At 37.4% G+C, this 21,502-nt stretch overlaps 1 protein-coding gene across 1 annotated transcript; it reads left to right on the top strand.

Annotated features, from left to right (window-relative positions):
- atf6 (activating transcription factor 6) lies at positions 1–20,447 on the top strand. The gene is made up of 16 exons (XM_033965330.2): positions 1–216; positions 796–869; positions 1,230–1,308; positions 1,654–1,751; positions 2,265–2,382; positions 2,629–2,832; positions 4,124–4,296; positions 9,332–9,517; positions 9,611–9,702; positions 10,443–10,589; positions 11,605–11,700; positions 11,800–11,902; positions 12,577–12,641; positions 13,170–13,281; positions 15,031–15,115; positions 20,175–20,447. Exons 1-16 carry the CDS (start codon positions 123–125, stop codon positions 20,363–20,365), a joined length of 1,917 nt encoding a protein of 638 aa, XP_033821221.1. The 5' UTR covers positions 1–122; the 3' UTR covers positions 20,366–20,447.
- Positions 20,448–21,502: the final 1,055 nt, after the last annotated feature.

Raw genomic sequence — 21,502 nt, 5'->3', positions numbered from 1 at the left:
TTCATGGACCAAGGAAGTCTTCACCAAAACACACCAGCTGACTGAAGACACTGACAGTCGATGAGGAAAACTCGAAAAAAGCTCTTTACATTTGGATTTTTTACTAATGAATTCAATAGAGAATGACATCTGTTTCACCGTTAGAAAATCGACAACATTGTCCTGTGATGGATAACGAAGCTGGTGGCATCTCTATCGACCAGGGAGGCGAGTGGGGTAAGTGCTGCTCGTGGTTTCTAGAAGGATCTACCCAGGACAGATGACATTTTAATTAATTAATTAAAACACCATTAAGTGCCTCTCCACGAAGAAAATATTGTTAAATTACTAGCTTGCCTCTCCTACCTCAGTCATAGTTCTCATAAACAGATGTAGCATTATCTTTTTAGCATGTTAGCCGCCCCCAGCGTGATGATGTAACTACATGCCAATGCTTTAGAAAGTAATAACATACTAATAATAACCACGTGTACAGTGATAACAATATATAGAACTCACATTACTATATAATTAATACTTGTAATGAGTATTTGCTTATCATAACTATTATATATCAAGGTATCACTGAGTCAAAGGTTTTACATAGACCCTGTTATGTGGCTGTGGCGGTACAGCCGAGCCTTATTTTAATTATTTTATTTTTATTTTTGGAATATAACTGTCACTTATTTCCTCCATATGTCTAAGAAAACATACCACAGTAACATTTTCCATACCAATTCATTGCTCAGTTTTCATGGGAGAGACAAGTGGTACTCAGCCTTATCGTTACTCTTTCTGTACTTCCTGTAACAGACAGCCTCTTTGATGAACTGGACAATCTTGGAGATGCAGATGAGCTGCTGGAAGCGCTGGAGCATGCAGGCTTTGTGAGTTTCTCATTTCCCTAGTATGCAAATATAAGACTGAATCAACTCTAGAATGTTTAATGAGAAAAGGTGCACCTGCACCATGGAATGTAAAAATAGTTTCTGCCTTGGTATCTCTGGTTTCACTGATTATTTCTTTATGTAATGTGCATGATTATTACTAGAAAGAAAGAAAGCAAGAGTTCTGCTAACTGGTGAAACTAAAGATATTCCAATAAGAAGCCAGATTAATATTTATTTAATTAACTTGAGATTGCATTTACCCTGCACAGATATAAGCCATTTTCCCACACTGCTTGGTCTAAAATTGCAAAATAATTAGTAATGTTATGTTTAATTTTAATCTTAACTTTTTTTTAGGCCAATGAGGGACCCAACTTAGATTTTGATATTGACATACCTGCTTGGAATGAAGTGGACACACACAGCATCTACACTGGTACAGCACTGCCTATTTGTTTAACTTACTTAATTGTAAAATCTAATTGAAATTGCTCAAAGCTACCATGTGTTTATTCGATTTTTTACCAGTAGATGACAGATGTGAAATCTGTTTCCCCATATCTGGCCAGGTCAAACTATTTAGCGTATATTTGATGTTATGTAAGAATACAATACAACAATAACAAATTAGGACTTTAAATACATGAAACCTATGATTTATATATTTTTGCAATGATTATGTTTTACACTACTATTATTTTCTTTATGTAAACATTTTCTACTTAGAGACAGTTAGTATTTGTTAAATAAAAAATGTTATTCTCTGTCCTTGTGCTTCCAGATGGCGAGGTGAGTGTGGCCTCTCTGTCACCTGCACACACATTGAGCTCGGTCCCCTCTCCCTCCTCTGTGGAAGCCCTGTCCCCATACTCCTTACACGTGAGTCACTGCTTTCAACACATCACATTCACAACTTCTGTTTGTATCACCTTGTTTTATGCACACAAAACCCGCGACCATATGGTGAGATCAACAGCTGCTCAATGGAAGATCACTCTTGAGACATTTAATAACAAAAGCCTTAAACACCTTGTCAAATTAATACGTTGCTGTCCATCTGTTCTATGGATGACTCTCTTTTTTGAGAAAGGTGCTGACAACCTGAAACATATTAGCATAATTTAGGAGGCAGATGTTTTCACTGTGTCAAAACAAGGACAAGGGTTACATTTTTATACAGCCTCCTTATGGCATATCTACAACATGCATTTAAGTTACTTCAAGGTTTACATTGTATTTATGTATTTATATGTATATCATTTTATTGTGTTAGATCTGTTTGCTATGATATTAGACAAGCATTTCTTGAACATCTTTAATTAAGGGTAATGAATTCATTATATATTATATTGTAATAAATCTTTTATTCTTTTATTATTCTTGCATGTTCAGGATGAGGCTCTTTCTCCAAGATCTCTGCCTTCTCCTGCATCAGTTTCCTCAGAGTCCAGTGGGTTTTCTGAGGCAATCACTCCAACTAAAAAGATTCCAAAGAAAAGTAGTCAGCGAGGTGAGCATTGTATGGTTTGTTCATTTTTTTCCTATTAAATCCTGATATACAGGACAAATAGAGCAATCGTCTGATGTTTAGTTTAAATTCAAATAAATAAAAAAATATTCAGAAACAGAAGCTTTGTATTTGTCAGTTTGTCAAATAAAAAAACATCATCATTTTGATTATTGTACACAAATTGTTTGGGGTTTTTTTTAATAATAGAAATGCACTGATCTTATTCTTTCTTTTAATATTTAACAGACAAACCTTCCCAGCCAGTTAAGAGGCCAATCCAGTTTTTGCCTAAGGTTTCTATCCAGCCCAAACCTTTGATAACAGCTGTGCCCTTGGCCCATGCAGCAGCTCCTCTGCAAGCCAAGACTATCATTATACAACCATTGCAGACCACTGTTCTGCCTGTTGTCAAACCGACCCCTGTCAGCATTCAACCAGCGCCACCTCCAGGTCAGAGCACACACTGCAACTCAAAACAAACTGATTTGTAATTGTAATTGTTCCTTTAAGGATATATTGTTATTGTATGTCAGCAAAAAATAAATTGATTAATTGCATTGAATGGAAGCCATGAATTATATGAATAACTGTTGGTACAAAAGCTTTTGACTGGATCTAGTTTCATTAGTAAGACCACCAGAGGGAGCTGCATACACAGTTTTTATTCCAAACTGATTTCAGCATATGTTTTAGGCCAGTGTTTTCAGTTTTTATAGGTCTGTGGTGTATACAAATACAAATAAATGTTTGTTTACTTCTAGCCTGTGGATTTAAAACATGTTGTTTATGGTATAGTAATTTTTCACCCTGTAGGGTCACTTAAGGGTCGTGGCATGTGGTTTGGCATCTCTGGTTCATTATCTCAGACCTTGTGTGTGATGTCAGTACTGCTCAGGCCAACATTAATACTTTTGTCATTGCCTTGGATGCAAGTGGGTAGAGTGTTTGACCTTTAGTGTTTTAGCCATAACCAGGACAGAAAAATCTAAACATAATAAAGTGGACTACAAACTGAGAAACGTCTGTAGATTTTTCACGTAAATGGACAGATTTTTTTTTTTCACCTTCAGCCCTATAAATTGTTCATATAGGTGGAGAGTTCGTGTTGAAGATAAAACTGGAGTCAGTACCACCTCCATTCATTAGTGGTGCTATGTCAAAACAATTGGCCCTGACAGGTTGTTTAGAGTTGAGGGCTGCTGGGTAGTTCAAAGTAATGGTTCCTGGCACTGTGTTTTTTTAAGGCTGGTTAAATTCTTCAAAGACACCTTTTTTGCACAACAGTTGTAAATCCTGACAGTATTGTCTTCATGTTTTTTAATTGTTTTAAGTTGTTTAATTTTACCTTTGTAAGATATTTGGTTGTTACATTTGTTCATTCATACATTAGTTCAGTACTGTGGTGGTCTAGTAGTTCCTTTTAACCTACTGCACTGAAGTTAACATGGCGCGGAATGTGGAAGTTCAGAGCGTAGGTCACGTTTGTAAAGGTCTTTTGCACCTGTATTTTAAAAGCGGAAAAGCCCTGTTAAAGCCAGAGGTTAATGTGGCTTCTCAGAGGTTGGCGAGAGTCTGCTAAAAATTGAAATAAATGAAAAATAGGTTATCAGGGCCTTAGCAGAATCTACTCAGAAAATCAAACTGACTCGCATAATAACAGTCTTGGTAATCACACAGCTAGCACAAATATGATTATAGGCCACTAAATCTTTGTAATAGGAGTGTGTGTATCTTTTCTCAGGCCGCCCCATAGTGCTGTCTCAACCGAGCCAGGTGCTGCACATCCAGCCTGCACAAGCGCTTGCGGCAAATGTGGTTACCATGCCAACACTCTCGAGTCCAGAGAGGCCAGTCCCTGTCACAGCTCCTCCAGTGGTCTCTGTCAGCCTCTGCGCGCCCTCCTCAGACGATGATGTGAGTCCTGATACTATGTTAGCATGTGTAACTACAGCAACATATATAAAAGCACCCATTCATACTTTTGCTTTCGGAATTTTAATTTCAGAATATTTGGAAAATACCTGACTATATAGGTGCCAATATTGTGAAGAAAGGCAGGAGAAGAACTATCTTTATGCATTGCATTGCATTGCCTTAGAATTGCTTGCTCTGGTATTTGTAGTTGCGACTATCATACATAGTATTGTTATAGTGGAAAATGCCTTAGTGGTAGGTCTATGATAGATATATATATATATATATATATATATATATATATATATATATATATATATATATATATATCATAGATTATCCACTATTAGTAGAAAAATAAAACAAAAAATCCTTACTATTTTTTCAGGACATAAAGAGTAATTCTTATAAAGCTTAAAACATTGCTGCTTTTCATCAACATAATCTGTCTTTTATTTTCTTGTTAAAGAGTAGGCTTTCATTTATAAAAGTTTTTTGCAGCCCAAAATAAAATGCTTTTCCCAGACTGTGCAGTAGACAAAGATGCTTTTCAGAAAAAAATTACAATATAATAAATTCAAGATTGTGTTTTATGGCCAAAGGCTTACTCATTGCCAAAATAAAATATAGTTTAAATGTTCCAAACTGCCTTTGGAGAACATTTGTATCTTTATAACTTGTAGTTGCTGTGGCAATTTCTTTCTGTAAACATAAAATTAAGTTAATGCTTAAAATAATAATGCCAAAAATAATGTCAGTGTCCATTTAAAACACACTGACACATTGTCTAACTAATGAGATGAAGTTGAAGGAAATCTAACTTAGTCTTTATTTTAAGGTATGCAGTAGTTAATCAGTCATCAAATTATTCATTGACTACTGGGCTTTCTTTGCCAATGTATAAAAGACATTTGGTCAAAGTGATTCCACATTAATTCATTGTCTAGGATTTTCAACAAAACTAGCCAATAATAATTTCAGATAATGTCTTAGAAACACATACTTCTTAATGATAGAGAACAAGCTCAAGTGAGTTTGCAGGCAGTTTGTTGGTCAAATGAAATGAAATGATAAGTGACAAGATGAACACGGAGCTTATTTCCAGCACTGTGATAAAGTATGATTGTTGGTTGTGACATATGTTTATAATAAACTGATCTTGAATAATGCTTGCCATCTTTTCCGAATACGTGGCCTTTTAAAAGAAGCATCCGGGATATTGCCAAGTTGCAAGTTTTTGGCTTGTTGTATTTTATAGATAAAATACAAATGTTCCTCTTGTTTGTTCTGTCAGCCTCAGTTTCACACTGGTGAAGAAGATTCACTGTTTGACACTTCATTGTTGTATTAGGCAATGACTGATGCAATGACTGAACAAATTACCATTATGTAGGTTTACCTTTTCCTTATAATTTTGTTAATGAAATATACAATCTCATATTTATAGTTAAAGCCAAAATTAAAATTTGTCAACTGGACAAAAAGTTGTAGGAGAGAAGACGTTTCGCTGCTCATCCAAGCAGCTTCTTCAGTTCTGGTCAGATTACTGGTGAACACTGTTTTATATCTATCTGAAGGGAGGAGCTAACTACACTGAAACTGGAAACCACTATTGTTTAAAGTTTCTGTATTTAGGCTAGGTCTGTTGAGCTACACTAAGTGTGCACTGTGCCATAATTAGCATATTCATACAACTCTTAATAGACGCTTACACACCTATTCGCATCCTAGCCAGCTCTATTGTTTCCTTTGGTCGGAGGATGGAGTTATAGATGGGGGAAAGATGTCCACCAGTAATCTGATCAGAACTGAAGAAACGGCTTGGATGAGCAGTGAAACGTCTTCACTCTTACAACTTTTTGACAGATTTTACTTTTGGCTTTTACTATGGGTCAGACCCGGACGACTGATAGATTAGACAGACAATCTCATATTTTGCACACAATTGTACAAACAATTAATACGCAATACGCAAATAATCTTTACGGTTATTTACCAGCTAATTCCTCCACTGCTTTTCTAGTACTTCTCAAGCCATCTAGTCAATTGATCTAGACATTAATGCTGTTTTCTATGTTTATTTTTAATGCTTAAATGCAAGCAGAACTTTAAAAGTTCATGTTGTGTTATGTATGGTCAACTATTACCATACATTACACAACATGAACTTTAAAAGTTCATGTTGTGTTATGTATGGTAATAGTTGACCTTTAGCTGTAAAAACATAACACTAAAATGTCTGAGAGGGACTAGTCCAATCATCACAAGTATAGGATAATAGAGGGGAAGAGGTACTTTTCTTGCCAGAGTTGGAGAGGAAAGTTTGGTAAATCCCAGAACACAAGGTAAATATTGTTTTAAAACATTACCAAAATCTAATCAGTTTATTACAGTGAACAGTTGTGGGACAATTTAAAGGCTGAACATCTTCTCATGGTAGAATAAAAAGAGACACTAATGACTGTGATATCGGAACAGTGGTTGTATATCCCTAGAGCTTCTTAATATGTTAAATGAAATAACTATGGTGATATGCTGCTAATGCATGTGTACTGCTTTCTTTTTTTTTGAGTTGTTGGGGCGTTGTGTTTTGCTTAGAGATCCTGCAGCTGTGAATACTCTAGCGCTTTGCTAATGTTCATGTAAAATGGTTTTGAGAGATGTCATACATTTGTACCAGGTGCCATGTGCATACAGTACTGTCCTGTTCACTGCAACGTATTCTGGCCCTTAGCACGGCCCCCAAAGCCCTGGTGTTAAACGGCTGCTAAACGATTACATGCTGCAGACAGGTGTTGTTCAGAATGGAGTGTTTGTGACAGCTGTAAACAGTCATCAGGATGGCTCGGCTTACTGAGATGGTGTACGGGGTACTTTTGTGTGTGTGTGTGTGTGTGTGTGTGTGAGGGTTATTCACTCAAATTGTGGCCCTAAAATTAGTGGTCCCAATAAATACTCTCATCAGCAATTAGGTGGATTTGTACATTACTGTAACTGATGTGTTGATAAATATTGTGATCTCATCCCTGTGATGATCTGCTATTTTGGTCATATCATCATATCGTGATCCACTATTTCTATATTTGCTGCAGCTGTCTGCTCAAACACAAACAATCTCTCCTATTGGCCTGTGTAAGGCTCTCAGTGAGTGACAGGTGGGTTTAACCAATGAAGTGAAATGTATTTACAGGAAGCAGATGACTATATGGCTAGTAAAAAATACAAAATGCAACATTACATAATATGCTCTATCACCTGGTCCACGTCTAATTGGGCATTAAGAATCTGAACTGGAAAAACACTCACAAAAAGATGTGTCATAAAGGCAAATGTGGAGTTTGTGTCAGTTTCTCATACTGTACTTCGGGTTATCATGGAAGGTTTAAGCAAAAGCCAAAAGTAAAATCTGTCAACTGGATAAAGAGTTGTAGGAATGAATTTCACTCTACAACTTTTTGTTCAGTTGACAGATTTTACTTTTGGCTTTTGCTATGGATCAGACCTGGATGACTGATGGATTACACGCACATGGAGGGTTTAAGTTTAATTGCATGCTTACAATTGTTTGAGGGTTACAGTAGTACCTGTAAGACAGAAGCTGGTAAAAGTGTTTATGACCTCTAGTAAATAGAGAAAACAATTTGGTTTTGTCTTGCTAAACTTTGTCCCTAGTCAACAGTTATGTTTGAGGCTCTAGGACACCTATTTTCAAATGCTAAAAAAGACTATGAGGTATGTATTAAGGCGTGCAAAGACTCAACTTTTTCCCCATTTTGTGTACTATGCCTTGTCAGGAAATCCTATATAGTTCATACAGTGAGTAAAATAGTACTTGGCAATAATGACGCCAGCGACATGCTACGTTGCCTTTTATCTGGGGTTGTCAAAACAGATTTTGAAAAGGGATATTTTTATTCATGAGGTCAAAATTAAATCTATATATCTATACTGGCCAAAACATCTGTTGGCATGTCCAAAATCCTGAATGTCAATATAGGCTGCCATTCCATCCAGAAAATTCCCTGGTGAATACCACTGTGCCATTTCCCCATGTCCCACATCTTCGAGTGTTCTGGTGCCAATGATTTCAAGGCCCACCTCATCTTGTCCCCTTGGTAACTACTCTGCAGCACTGTTCCCAGGCTCAGGCTGGTGGCACCGATCCCAGATCTGGGCCTGCAGACAGAGGGGTTTCTCAGGAGACAGAACAAAAATACAAGGGATCCAAATAACTTAATCACCAGTGGAGCTATTATGACCAGGATCTAGAGGCTTACCCCAGAGAGTATGTGTGGGGAGGGGCAGGTCAGAGGTGCTAAGAAGCGGACAAAGATATACAGAAGATATTAAACTTTCAAGTTTGCAGGTCTGTATTAATGTTGAATGTGAAATTAACTTTAAACCTAAACATTATGCCTTATGCCTTGTAAGTGCATTTATTAGGAATTAGGACTTTCTGCAACAGTGGCATCATACAATAAACATGCCTACTATATGTGGAGAACAGGAGAAACTTGGATGTGACCCCTTGACCATAGCCTTAGGATGTTTTTGTAAATATTTAAAACATGGCCTTTAACATGTGCATTTTACTGCTCTTTTGGGTCATGTTAAAACTTTGAGTCATTGCAGGTAACGCTGAGGTGTCACTGCACATTAAGTCAGAGTTCGAGCTGAAGTACTGAGATACCAATAGCGGTTGTCTAATGTCTTTCCATGTTTAGTATAATTATTATTTCAAATAATTATATAATTGTATTAGATTCCCTTGAATAACATTTGGCTCTTTTTTTTCTTGCTCAAACTTTTTCTTATAAACAAAAAGTCACTTAAAGGGCTCACAGACAAATATGATGTCACATTAATAAGGAAGGTAATGATCGACAGTCTTAACAGGTGGCCCAGTCTCCCACTTCACTGCATGTTTCTCCCTAATTACTTCTCAGCCATTGTGTTTGGATAGGTGCTCAGCGGGGTGCTAAAATGTGTTATAACAACAGCATTCATCATGTGTATTTTTGTTTTGTCATTTCAGTCCAAGTTGTCCCAGAGGCAGCAGCGAATGATAAAGAACCGTGAGTCAGCCTCCCTGTCACGGAAAAAGAAGAAAGAATACCTGCTGTCACTGGAGGCTCGACTGAAAATGGCGCTGTCGGAGAATGAGGCACTCAAAAGTGAAAATGGCAATCTCAAGAGGCAGCTGGAGGGGCTACTGAGTGAGGTAAGAGAGAAGTGATGCTCAATACAAAAATAGACTTACTTACTCACAGCTGGTAACTAATGTATATTTTAATGGTGTTTTTATTTTGATCAGAACACTGGGCTAAAGACAACGGCCCCCAAGAGGAGAGCTGTATGTCTGATGGTTGTCGTGGTGTTCCTTGTGTTTAATCTTGGACCAACAAGGTAAAATCAAAACTGTTCTTTATGAATTTGGTTTAAGTTACCATGATTTTGTCAGCGGAGCACCCTAAACATCTGTGCCAATAGTGGTGTAACTGTGAGACTGATCAAAGAGTAAGAATTGTGTAATTTCATAACATCATCAAGTCCACAGTACACCCCCAAACAGTGATATAAAGCCTCTGTTCTCATGTTGTAAAAATGTTTGTTTTCCTCTGGGAGCAAGTTTTCCCCCGAAACTTCACAAACATTTAGTTAGTCTGGTGATGGTCTTTCATAATCTGTCTGCTTTTTGCTGGGAATGTGCTCTTTAGCAGGGAATGAATTTGTTTATGGTTGGAGCCTGTGTGTGTTTGTACCTGTGCTCTTGTCTGTGTGGTTGTGTTTGGACTCTCTCCTGGAATGTAAAATATGCCCATTTTGAGGTTCAATTGCTTTGAAATGAAAATGCCACTTTGTGCATTTAACACTCTTGAAAGGGTTGTGTGTATTTTCACTTGTGTGTTCGTGCCCTGGTGCGTTCTGCGTTGTGCAGTCTAGATCACATTTTGCTTGTGGCTAAAAAGTGAAGAGCCCCCCTGTGCACAGGATGTGAGCAGTGGGGGATTCAGCGGTCATTTCAGTCCAGCAGCCCTGGCCAAAGTCAGCTCTATTCTTTCATCTGCAGCTTTGACTGCTCTGAGCTCTGCATCATGTCCCCTGTAACCTGCCCCATGTCTTTTACTCACCTTGTCTCTCCACAGTCTCTTTCAGGGTGGCCCTGGATCCAAGCTGGACATTGTTTCAACACAGCACAGCGGCAGGCACCTGCTGGGCTTTTCATCAGAGGCTGAAACTGAAGTAGTCATAGGCTCAGAGCCTCAACACCCCCCCTCTGAAATGGCAGACAGGTAATCAGTTCAACCCACACCATCAACACCACATTCATCCAAGATTGTTGATGCACCAGGATGCACCTGTGTCGTAGTAGCTCATTATACCACATTTAAACATATGCCCAGCCTTTTACCATGTCAGTTCAAACATCACTCAAAAGAATTTTCCATAGTCCATATCTAGTTAGGATTAGAGCAACATGGTGGAGATTGGAGTAAGGCTTTATTGACATGACTTTACACGGCTATTAACAGCATATTTTTTCCTTGTTTAATGACATTGTTTCTACCTGGCCCAGTGGGGATGTTTTGTGAGGTGGTCAACGTATCTGTTATTACAATGATACCAGCCTGAGTATAGGGTGCGTCACATGCTAACACAAACCAGTTGTGTGCAGTCTTGAGTTTCCCTGCTGCATTTAAACCAGCTCAGACAGGAAGGAACACATTAGCCTTTACAAAGGGGTGACAGCCCTGCACATAGCAGAGGGAAGTGTGACGGCAACCTAATCGGAGGGTACCCCTAAAAACAAGGTGCATGTGTGCTGAGGGTTTACTATGGCCCCTTTGGCAGGATACTTGGTCAGTCAGCTCTGCTCTGACATGTTGTCCCAAGAAAATATTTCCAGAACATGATCTGAAGCATGGTGCGTCCAGTGGTTGGGAGGCCCATAGGGGCAGGTTACGTCAGTGGTCTTGGTCTAAGGCCCTGCAGGTGGGCACTGGCTGTGGATGCTGTACATCAGCACCTCACTCCTCACAATCATTCACCTGGTGGAAGGACTATTATTTCAGTTATTGTAACATCTGAGGAGAGCCATCAGTGTGCCATGTACTGCAGATGTAATTCATAATGTGCATTTCCTGATTTTCAACATTATTTAGTATATTTATATACAATTGTTGAGTGTTGATGGGTTAGTTATTAGTTTAGTAAATTGTTTATTTAAAGTATTAGTTTGTTTGTAACAACCATTAACTTATAAACATTTGTATTTATAAACTCTTATTTTTTCATATTTTTGTCTAGTTTTGAGGATAAAGCTTTAATGGTGGTGAAGGATCCCATCTTTCTCAGACCTCCTCCCCCCTGCCAGCCTCCTGTCAACAAAACCAAGTGCATGGAGTAAGCAACCCCACAACATGGCCTATAAGCTTCCTGAAATGTCACCTTAAATACTTAAATAGCTATGGACAACTTCATAGTGACCTTTTTGATTGGCAGGTTGGCCCACGAGCTCAGGGGCTGGGTCCACCGTCATGAAGTGCAGCAGACCAAATCCAGACGCATGAGTAACAGCAATTACAAATCTGCTCGGACCATTCTGGTAATTCAGATCATTATTTTACAATTTACCATGCACAAGGTTACAAACTGGCATACTAGAATTTATGTAGTTATAGTAAGCGACCAGACACTAAATTATAAACGACACTAGGCAAATGCCACTTTACTGTTCCTCGCACCTTCCCCCTTTTGCCTTTTTCTATAGGCCTGTGTTTAAATTAATCCAACAGCCCTGAGAAAGTAAACATTCATGTGGGAGCTGTGGATAAGGCTCCCACAGACCTGTTTTGTGCTCTAGGAACTAAGAGATCTATAGCAGGGATAATAGTTTGTCAGATACTCTAAATGCAACTGTACATGTGTTTATTACATCCACTGTTGTGTACATAGTAGTTTAAAGAAGACATTGTGCTTTTTCAAGTATCAGTATTTCCTCTTCATTGGCTGTGTTCATATGCATACCAAAATCTGATCATTATATTAAATTGCACAAAATCTGATGTGATAATTTGATTATTTTAATAATCTAAGAAAATCTTGTAATAATCAGATTTAGACCGGAGCCACTGTACAAGCAGATTCTCACTTATGTTTTTTTATTGTTGAAAAATTGCAGCATGACATTTTTTAACCCTACTCGTATGATCTGGAGTTTTGCGTTTCAGTCACATCATGACTATACAATATGACAATATTTTCTTATTGTTTTCACAGAAAACAGATGAGAAGGAGGCCTCTGAGATTGTTACTGTGCAGTACACCAAAACTACTGAAGAAAAGTAAGTAGAATTTGTTTTATTTTGTTCTCAAAGCTGCAGGTAGCTTTTGTCTGTATCCTTCTTGCCCAGATTTTGAGGTAGTTTGTTTTAAAATGTTATTCCCTGGCACTAAAAGTTTGCTGTGAAAGCAGTTCTAGCCTTCTATCGGACAGATGGAGTTAATAGCTTTTTGGACACCTACAATGTTTTCCCAGTTTGATATTTGCAGTAAAACACCCAACGTTCAGGAGCAATAGGACAAACTTCTACTTTCACACACCCACAGGTTCACCAAAACAAAATGATAAAATCCACAGCTAAGACAGAAACACAACAGTTTACAACCGAACACCAGAACCATGTTTTTGAACTGCGTTTCTGAACACACCAATTAAACAAATCATTGGGCAACAAAACCTGGAAGCATTGGTTTGCAACAAAAAATATTTTATACACAGCTATCATATAGTAGTTGTTATATGATTATGGCGTGGTTTATTGTGATACTGTTTCCAAAACAATGGCTAATTACAGCTGCTCTTTTTTTAGGAATTCTGGCAGTGAGCTTCAGGTGTACTACGCTCCTCACAACACCTACAGTCACTTTTTTGATGAGCTGAATCGACGTCCAGATACTTTCTATGTTGTGTCTTTCAGAAGGGTAATGTATCTAATATTTTTAAGGCAACACACACTGCTTCATTACATAACATGGGAATTAAGCAACTTATTTCACAACATTGGCGATGCCCATCCAATGTAACAGTTATAGTGTCCATTTGTTAGTATGATGGTAATTTACTCTGCAGTACCCAGATTGGACAGTTTTAACTTGGTCTAAATATTTTTTATTTATTTCTTGGATTTTATTATTGATACTGCTTGAACATGACATACATTTAATAATAACTATAAATAAATTAAACCTAAATTAATAACAACTTCTAGAAAATGCATTGTTGGCTCACCAAGTCAAGGATGGGTGACCCTTGGGTGACCCTTGGGTGACTCACTAGATATTGCAAAGGGACAATGGGGACAGTTGTAATGATAATGCTATAGTTAAGGCCTAGTAGGTCAAGAAGCTATCTCCAAATTCAACAGACATTTGTGAGAGAGAAAATGTGTGTATGGATAATATTTTGTGTACAAACATGTTCAATATGCAAATCAGTGCTTTGTGATTCAAAAAATGCAGTATTAGTTTTTGTGAAAGTGACATTATAAGCCTAATGTCAATTAAACATTGTGTGATAATAATGGTTTAAATGGTGGGTACTATGCGTATTTGGATAGAATTTGTTCCCTAGGTTTTTAAAGCAACAACTTTTGAGGTAATGCAGAGGTCAAGGGTGAGTTACTGATCATAAGTTAAGTCGTCCTTAATTGCTTGTTTCTTGTTCCACTCTTGTGTCTTTGGGTTGGGAGTTGGACTGTAGCTTTTGGGGGTTTTGTAAGTGTGACATGACGTGATGGAAAACATAACATGACCAAATTATGCAACAGGTCCTACATTTAGAAACAGGTTTTTGTACTTGGCTATCTGGGTTGTTTTAGTGGCCATAGATTTTGGGTGTAGTTTGGTACCACAGACTGCTTATAGCATATTGAACAGAGTTTAAAAATATTTCACCTGTTGCCATAGCAGCTGTGTTTTGTGTCAGATTTGCAGTTCGGTATGATGAGCTGTAATGCCCTCTATATTAAAAAATGTGCCTGAAAATTAACAGCGCATACCCCCCTACTGCACATTTGTCTCTTGTTTTCTGTAATCCCTTCCTCCCTCCTGTCATCACTGTAATACCCCTCATTTTTCATTCCACTTAGACTCTCACCACTTCAATGAGCTTTGGTTGCCAATATATGTGCAAAGTGCTGGGGTTTTTAGTCTTGACTTAGGCGTAAAATAACACTATTTAATAACACATGTGTATGTTATGTTGTTTATGTTATTCGTTTTGGAGATGGTTTGTATTGTTTAAAGGTACACCAAGTAATGTTTCCGCCACTTGCTTGTCTCCATGGTGATAAATATTATTGCTCTGCCTGGAGTGTTCCATAGTTTGATATTAAACTTATTTTGCTTTTATTTCATGAAGGATGTTTTTTCCTGAAAAGATGGATGAGTGTAATGCCATGTTGCACTTTATCACCGAAGTAATTTCCTAGTTTGTGAACTGTTCACAAATGATGGCAGTAAAAGTCTTCTGATTCTGATTCTGATTCACACTGTGGACTACTCCAGGAAAGGATAACATCTCCATGACGAGCAAGTTGCGGAACTGTCATGCATATAGTGCACCTTTTTATTATTTGTATTTATTGTATATCTTTTACTATATTTACTTTATTTACATAAGATAGTCAACAAATGTAATATCTAGTTTATCTTAATCATGTTCGTTTTCAGGATCACCTGCTGCTTCCAGCCACAAGCCACAACAAAGGACAGAGACCCAAGATGTCTGTCATTTTACCTGCGATGAATATAAATGGTAAGTCCAACACACAATACATAACTCTAATTATTTTTTTTAAATTGTGAAATCTCACACATTCTTTGCACTTTTTATTAACACGTTGAACACCACATTTTCAGTTTCTTCAGTTCTCTATCTAGTGTTCAAACTTGCTTTACTGTGGTGATTCACTAGGACACTGGAGAACCATCTTGTAAACAAAGCATTATCTTCTTGTTAAACTCGGTAGATGAAGCCAAAGCTCTGTATTGGCTAACTCTGGTGGATTTCCATGAGCTCACCAAAGCTTTGTCCACAGTCGTTCAGTCTTTGGGATTATCAATACAGTGTATTTCTGTGGAAGGAAGCTCATTTTTATATACAAATTTCAGAACTTTACACCTTTTAGAGTAATAACTTTTATAGTGTGCACATCTATATACGTTTCTGTGTTTTGTTCCCTCTGATATTCCCAATGTTGTTGCAAATAATTTTTTTGTCAAACTAAAGTACCATAATACAATAAAAATTTGTGTACTGTGTGGGAGGATGGTTGATGGAGATTACATTGTGATCTTGATCCATCTTTTTCAGATTTTAAAGACTCCACCATTGAAATTAAAGTAAATGGTGAAATCTAAGACCTCTGTTTGAACTTTGAGATTGGTGGATTGAACAGAACAAAGGTAGCATTCAGAAAATGTATCAGGCCAATCTGATTTGTCGTGGATGCCTGAAGTTGGCCACATTAAAAAGGTTTAGCAACTGTTCAAACAACCATTAGAGGCTTTGTGCGTTTAGTCTGTACCTGACTTCCTGACGTGGTAACTGGAAATGCTCTAGATTTGATCCTGAAGTTGTTTGTCAGTAGTAGCAGTAGTAGCAGTAGTAGCAGTATTAGTTGTCTCAACTGTATAGCAGAAGTAGTAGTTTTTACTGTGTAGTAATAATCATCATAAATTAACATTTAAAAGAGAAGAATGCAGAATAACCTTTCAGTCATATGCAGAGCTAAACAGAACTGTTTTGAGCCTGGATTTAAACATTGTCAAAGTAGAGGCCTGTCTCACATCTTCAGTAAGACTGTTCCAGGTTTTAGCAGCATTAAACTGAAACTCTGATTCCCCATGTTTAGTCCTGACTCTGGGCACCCGCAGGAGGCCTGTCCCTGAAGTCCTCAGAGTGTGAGATGGTTCATATGGCACTAACATGTCAGAGATGTACTTGGTCCATGGAGACACTTGTACACAAGCAGAGCTGCTTTAAAGTCTATTCTCTGAGCCACAGGAGCCAGAGACCTGAGCACAAGACTTATGTACTTGTACTTCCTGGTTCTAGTCAGGACCCAAGCAGCAGTGTTCTGGATGTACTGCAGCTGTCTTAATGCTCGTTTGGAGAGGCCAGTGAGCAGGCCGTTACAGTACTCTAACCTATTAGAGAGAGTAATCCATGCATTTTTCTCCAAGTCTGGTTTGGACAGTATACCTTTGATTTTTTTCAATGTTTTTTGATGGTAGAGAGCTGCAGATGTTATTAATATGATGTGGCTGTTAAAGTTCAAGTCCATTATTACCCCTAGATTTCTAGCCTGATTTGAAGGTTTTCAAGGGAGAGACTGAAGATGACACTTTCTCTTTGAACTCATAGTCTTTGGCCCACAGAAACAGTCTTGTCTGAGTTTAGTTGTTTTGCATCCACACACTGATGTCTTGGATGTACTAGTAGTAATAGTAGTAATAGTAGTAGTAATATGGTCTGATTTGTAACCTCAAGCCCTCTGTAACACAGATGACAGGCTTGGTAGATTTGACATTTATCTCCGATGACCTTTAGGAACCAAAACACTCTTGCCTTTCTCTAGTGCAATAGCTCTACCACAGAGCATAATTTTTTCCAGCCTCCCTTCTCTTGAGTCACTAAATGGTTTTCATCTGGACTAGGTTAATAGACCCTGCTAATCTAGAGCACTCATTTTCTCTGTCTTGGTCAATAACTAGACTTGATTTGATGTAAGCTATGGTCTGCTGCTGTCCATGCTTCAGGACTTTTGTTAAACTTACCTGACCTAGACCTCCTTCAAACTTAACACAAAGATGTCAGTGCTTTCCATATAAGGACTAAAGGGAGTGTTTATTTAATGATCTCTGAGTGAGAGCGGGAGCTTAAATAAGTGCAAGTGACATGTTTTGGAAGAAAAATGTTTCACTGATGACATCATGTCCAGGTAGATTGTGGGAACATGGCATATCAATTGCAAACAGACAGTTTTCTCCTCAAGGTTCTTCTCATATTTAATCACATCATCATCATCACCAATGAGCTTAGGATTCAGAGTTGATATAACCTTCAAATGATTGCCTTTGTGCAGTTTTCCAGGAAGTACATAAGCCAGGACTGCTGTTGTGATAATTAAAACATTGAAAAGCATTATATTTATCTATTTCGTATTTAGTAAGAAGGTATGATCTGGACAGTGGACTGTTTCAGGGCTAACAAAGACGGATACATACTCTGGCCACTTCATATTTATACAGAAATGTTTTTCGTGTATACTCCTTTAACCAGGCATAGTTATGTAAGATTGACTTAGGTCATTTTAAAGTATTTGTACACTTCCGCCCCAAAAAACAAAACACAAGTGTTTATTTTTTCATTTTTATTAAAAGCACTGTTCTGAAATTGGCAATGATGTTGCCAACTCATGAAGTGAGAGCCCAAGTTGCCTTAATGTAATTATCCATCTTTGTTGTCTCCAATTTTGCATTACACTTTGTAGATTATATAGTAATTACACATACAATGCTTCCTTTCGACTGGTTCTACTGTGAACATGTCCTTAGAGCTGCTGCCAATCTGGCATCCAGCTCTGTCCAAAGATGCACGGTCATGTTTCTTCAGTGGGTTGTTGCCAGATGCTGAGGTGGAGGTTATCACTACATATCAGCATACTGTGCTGCTTTATGGACCGTCTCCAGATGGCATCTTTAAAAGGGAGACCATGTGGAGTGGGACCATAGGCCTGGCCAAGTCTTCAAAGAGGGCTTTTTCAGATAGAAGCCAGTAGCAGCGCTCCTGTGTGCTTCCTGTTTCACTGTTCACTGCAGTTACTGAAATGTATAGGCTTATTTATTCAAGGAATATGTAAAAAAAAAAGGGGGGTACTCTGGATAAAAATGCCTTGAGGCCTGTAAATAGTTTGCTGGTCCCTGTAGGTCTAGTGACACTACAAAGAGATTGTGGTCCCCATAGAGCTGTGAATGTTTATTGTAATGTAAGCAGATGATAAAAATTGATTGTTCATATTCAAAACACATTGTTTCCTCATGTGCATGAGTGAAGCAGATGCTAGACATTTTGACCTTTGATACTAATTAGTATTTTGGATGAATGGGGCAATACAACTATAAAAAATACTGGCTAGCTTGGCACATTAAAAGAGATAAAACAACAATTTCTGGGTTAATTGTTAAATACCTGTTATCTTGCAATGAGAAAATCACATATTTTATACAGCGTTCAGAGGCTCGGTGCATGAAACGCAGCATAGCGTGACAAATATTCAGACACATGGACAACTTTCAGGGTCATCTGTGAAACTACTAAAAGGGTTTAGATTGCCCTATTTTAAATCCAGGTGCAAGAGGAAGCAGAGCGGATGAAGGCATATAAAGCTTTATGATCTTTATCCAATGATGTGAACGTCCGCTAAATCTTTCAATTGCAGAAGCCACTGGAGCCGCAATCAGATTCACTATGTGTGTCTAGTGTCGACCAGTCCCACAGAAGGCACAATGGCTAATGTATTGCACAGGTGCTGGAAAATATTCAGGTCTTAAAGCATTCACTAAGTATTTTAAAGACACCTACAGTTCCATATTTGGGTCATATAATGTGCCCACTAAAAGCAAAGTGATAGGTGCATTGCCTTGAACTATCCATATGGTTACTCTTTGCCTTCAGCACAAAGAAACCCTTAAATCTGTCTGTTAATGTAAATATACAACTGTCCTTCTTGAATTGTGACCATGTGAAAGACCTTCTAATCCTTTGCTTACAGAAGTGAGGCTGTGGCATACCTGAATTGCTAAACATTTAGAATTTGCCAAGATAAAGCAAAAGTAATGACCTGGTTGTGAGTGAGACCTCAATAAGACCTTATGTGAATATATAGGTCTTTAATAGTATCTGTCTGTTTATCATCTATTTGTAAACCAACTTTGAGTATATCATCACTATTTGGTTATGACAAATGGGGAAATTTCGTGGTCTTTCGTTCGTCACTAGTGTCTTTCCCCTTTCTCTTCTCTCAAATTTGCATGTTCTGCTTTTGATTACGGCCTCTTTGTTTATTTCTTGCATAGAGAAGTATGTGACTCACCTCTGGATACCATCTGTATCCAAACTATCCTGCTCCACCATTTTCTCATGAGGTTTTTCTCAACCCAGCTAGTGCTAGTAAAGTCTGGTTCATGATCTTGTTGCAAGCAAAAGGACAACTGTAAATACATTTATAGGGGAAATAGAATGGAGATGATATTGTATTGTATTGTCATGCTTTTGTATTTTATCATTTTAAAAACTTATATATATTATATATATATATATATATATATATATATATATTATATATATATATATATATATATATATATATATATATATATATATATATATATATATATATATATATATATATATATATATATATATATATATATATATATATATATATATATATATATATAATCTGATTATCAAATAATAGAAAAAATGTAGTTAGGTAATAGTTAGGTAGTTAGGTATGTAATGCTCTAATCACTGAGAATAACTACATGTAGGTTACTATTCTCGATGGTGCATTCACTCTTCTCATCCTGTTTTAGTCTTCCTGGTCTTGGATGTCTTGTCCAAGAACACAGAATTTTTTTCTAAACTGAGAATTTTGCTTACGTTTTGTGTTCTGGATGGATGGCTAATTTAGTATCACCATTGGCAACTATTTGATATATTGAATATTGACATTATAGTGATAAAAAGTTAAAACAGTAGCCTTGGATTAAATTAATGTAAGTTTAAACTGTTTTGTTTCTTACAGAGAGCATCATTCGGGACTTTGAGGTGATGATGCAGATTGACTGTGAGGTAACAGACACCAGGATCCTACATATCAGATCGTCCTCTATCCCACCTGTGCTCAAAGTGAACCACACAGAATCATTTTACCAGCATTCCTCCGCAGATAACCAGACTGTGCCCCCTGTGGGTGTGCTCATGGGGTCTGCATAGGATTAACACTGGCATTAGCCAAAAATACTCAATTGGATGCACAAATGTTAAAAAATAATAGATGGAGGATGTACGATGGGTTTTTATATAAAAGTAATTACTGTATACTCACGTAGTTGTACTACTTTTTAACTTTTTTTTTTTTTTTTACTGCAAGCTAAACTGAAAAACGAGCATGAAAGTAGGTGTGTGTTAACAAAATATTATTATGAAAAAAACATAAGATCCAACCACTATTGAGAGGGTGCGACATGTTACATGCTGGGTGCTCTATTTCAGTGGTTCCCAACCTGGGAGAATGGACCCCCTAAGGGGCGGTCAGAGACTGCAGGAGGTGTTGTGTGCTCAGAGGGTCCAGTAATATGTTGTGCTAATTACATAATAAAAATCCCAAACCTATGATTGGGAAAAGGGTGTAGGAAGAGAAACGCCCCAGTCACTGTTTGTGTTTGAATTGACAGATTTTGAATGTATACACAGATATTGATTTATGGGCCAGGATTTTGGACTGAGGAAGAGGGGCTTGAGGGGAAAAAGGTTGGGAACCACTGCTGTACTCTGTTAATGATTTTATAGTCATAACACTGTACTTTCCTTCTTTTTTAAGGTATTTATTTATACAATGTTCTAATTCACTTTTGGTGCATTTGGTGTTGAAGAGGATTGTATATAAATAGCGTGCTTATATGAAGGGCAAGAGAGTGATTTTTATATCTGATATCATTGGGGTTAACAGATTCTGCAGGTAGATTTGGTTAATCTGCAATTCTTAATATAAAGCTTTTTTTTTTTGTCCGTCCTCTTTTTTGATAAAACAAAAAAAACAAATGTCAGTGTGTGAAATATTTGCACTTCTTTGTCACTTATTATAGGATTTCTTGGTTATATGTGTAATTCTTGTTTTCAGGTTGTCACAAATGCATAAACTGCCATAAAGTGCATTACAATGTGAAAATGATTTCTTCTCTGTAAGCTGTTCATACAGTACAATACAGGTGTGTTTGATCTGCTTTTAAAATGCTTCAGTGTTGGCTTTGTTTGCTAAACAACTTCATAATTGAAGTTGTGAAACTAGTAATTTAATGTTTTTGAGTAAAAGTATATCATTTTCTTAATGTCATTGTTATTAAATACAAA

The sequence above is a fragment of the Periophthalmus magnuspinnatus genome, chromosome 4 (genome assembly GCF_009829125.3).
Source record: "Periophthalmus magnuspinnatus isolate fPerMag1 chromosome 4, fPerMag1.2.pri, whole genome shotgun sequence".
NCBI classification, from domain to species: Eukaryota; Metazoa; Chordata; class Actinopteri; order Gobiiformes; family Gobiidae; genus Periophthalmus; species Periophthalmus magnuspinnatus.
Note: the sequence above shows the minus strand (reverse complement) of the source record. Positions and strands in the feature narration are given on the sequence as shown.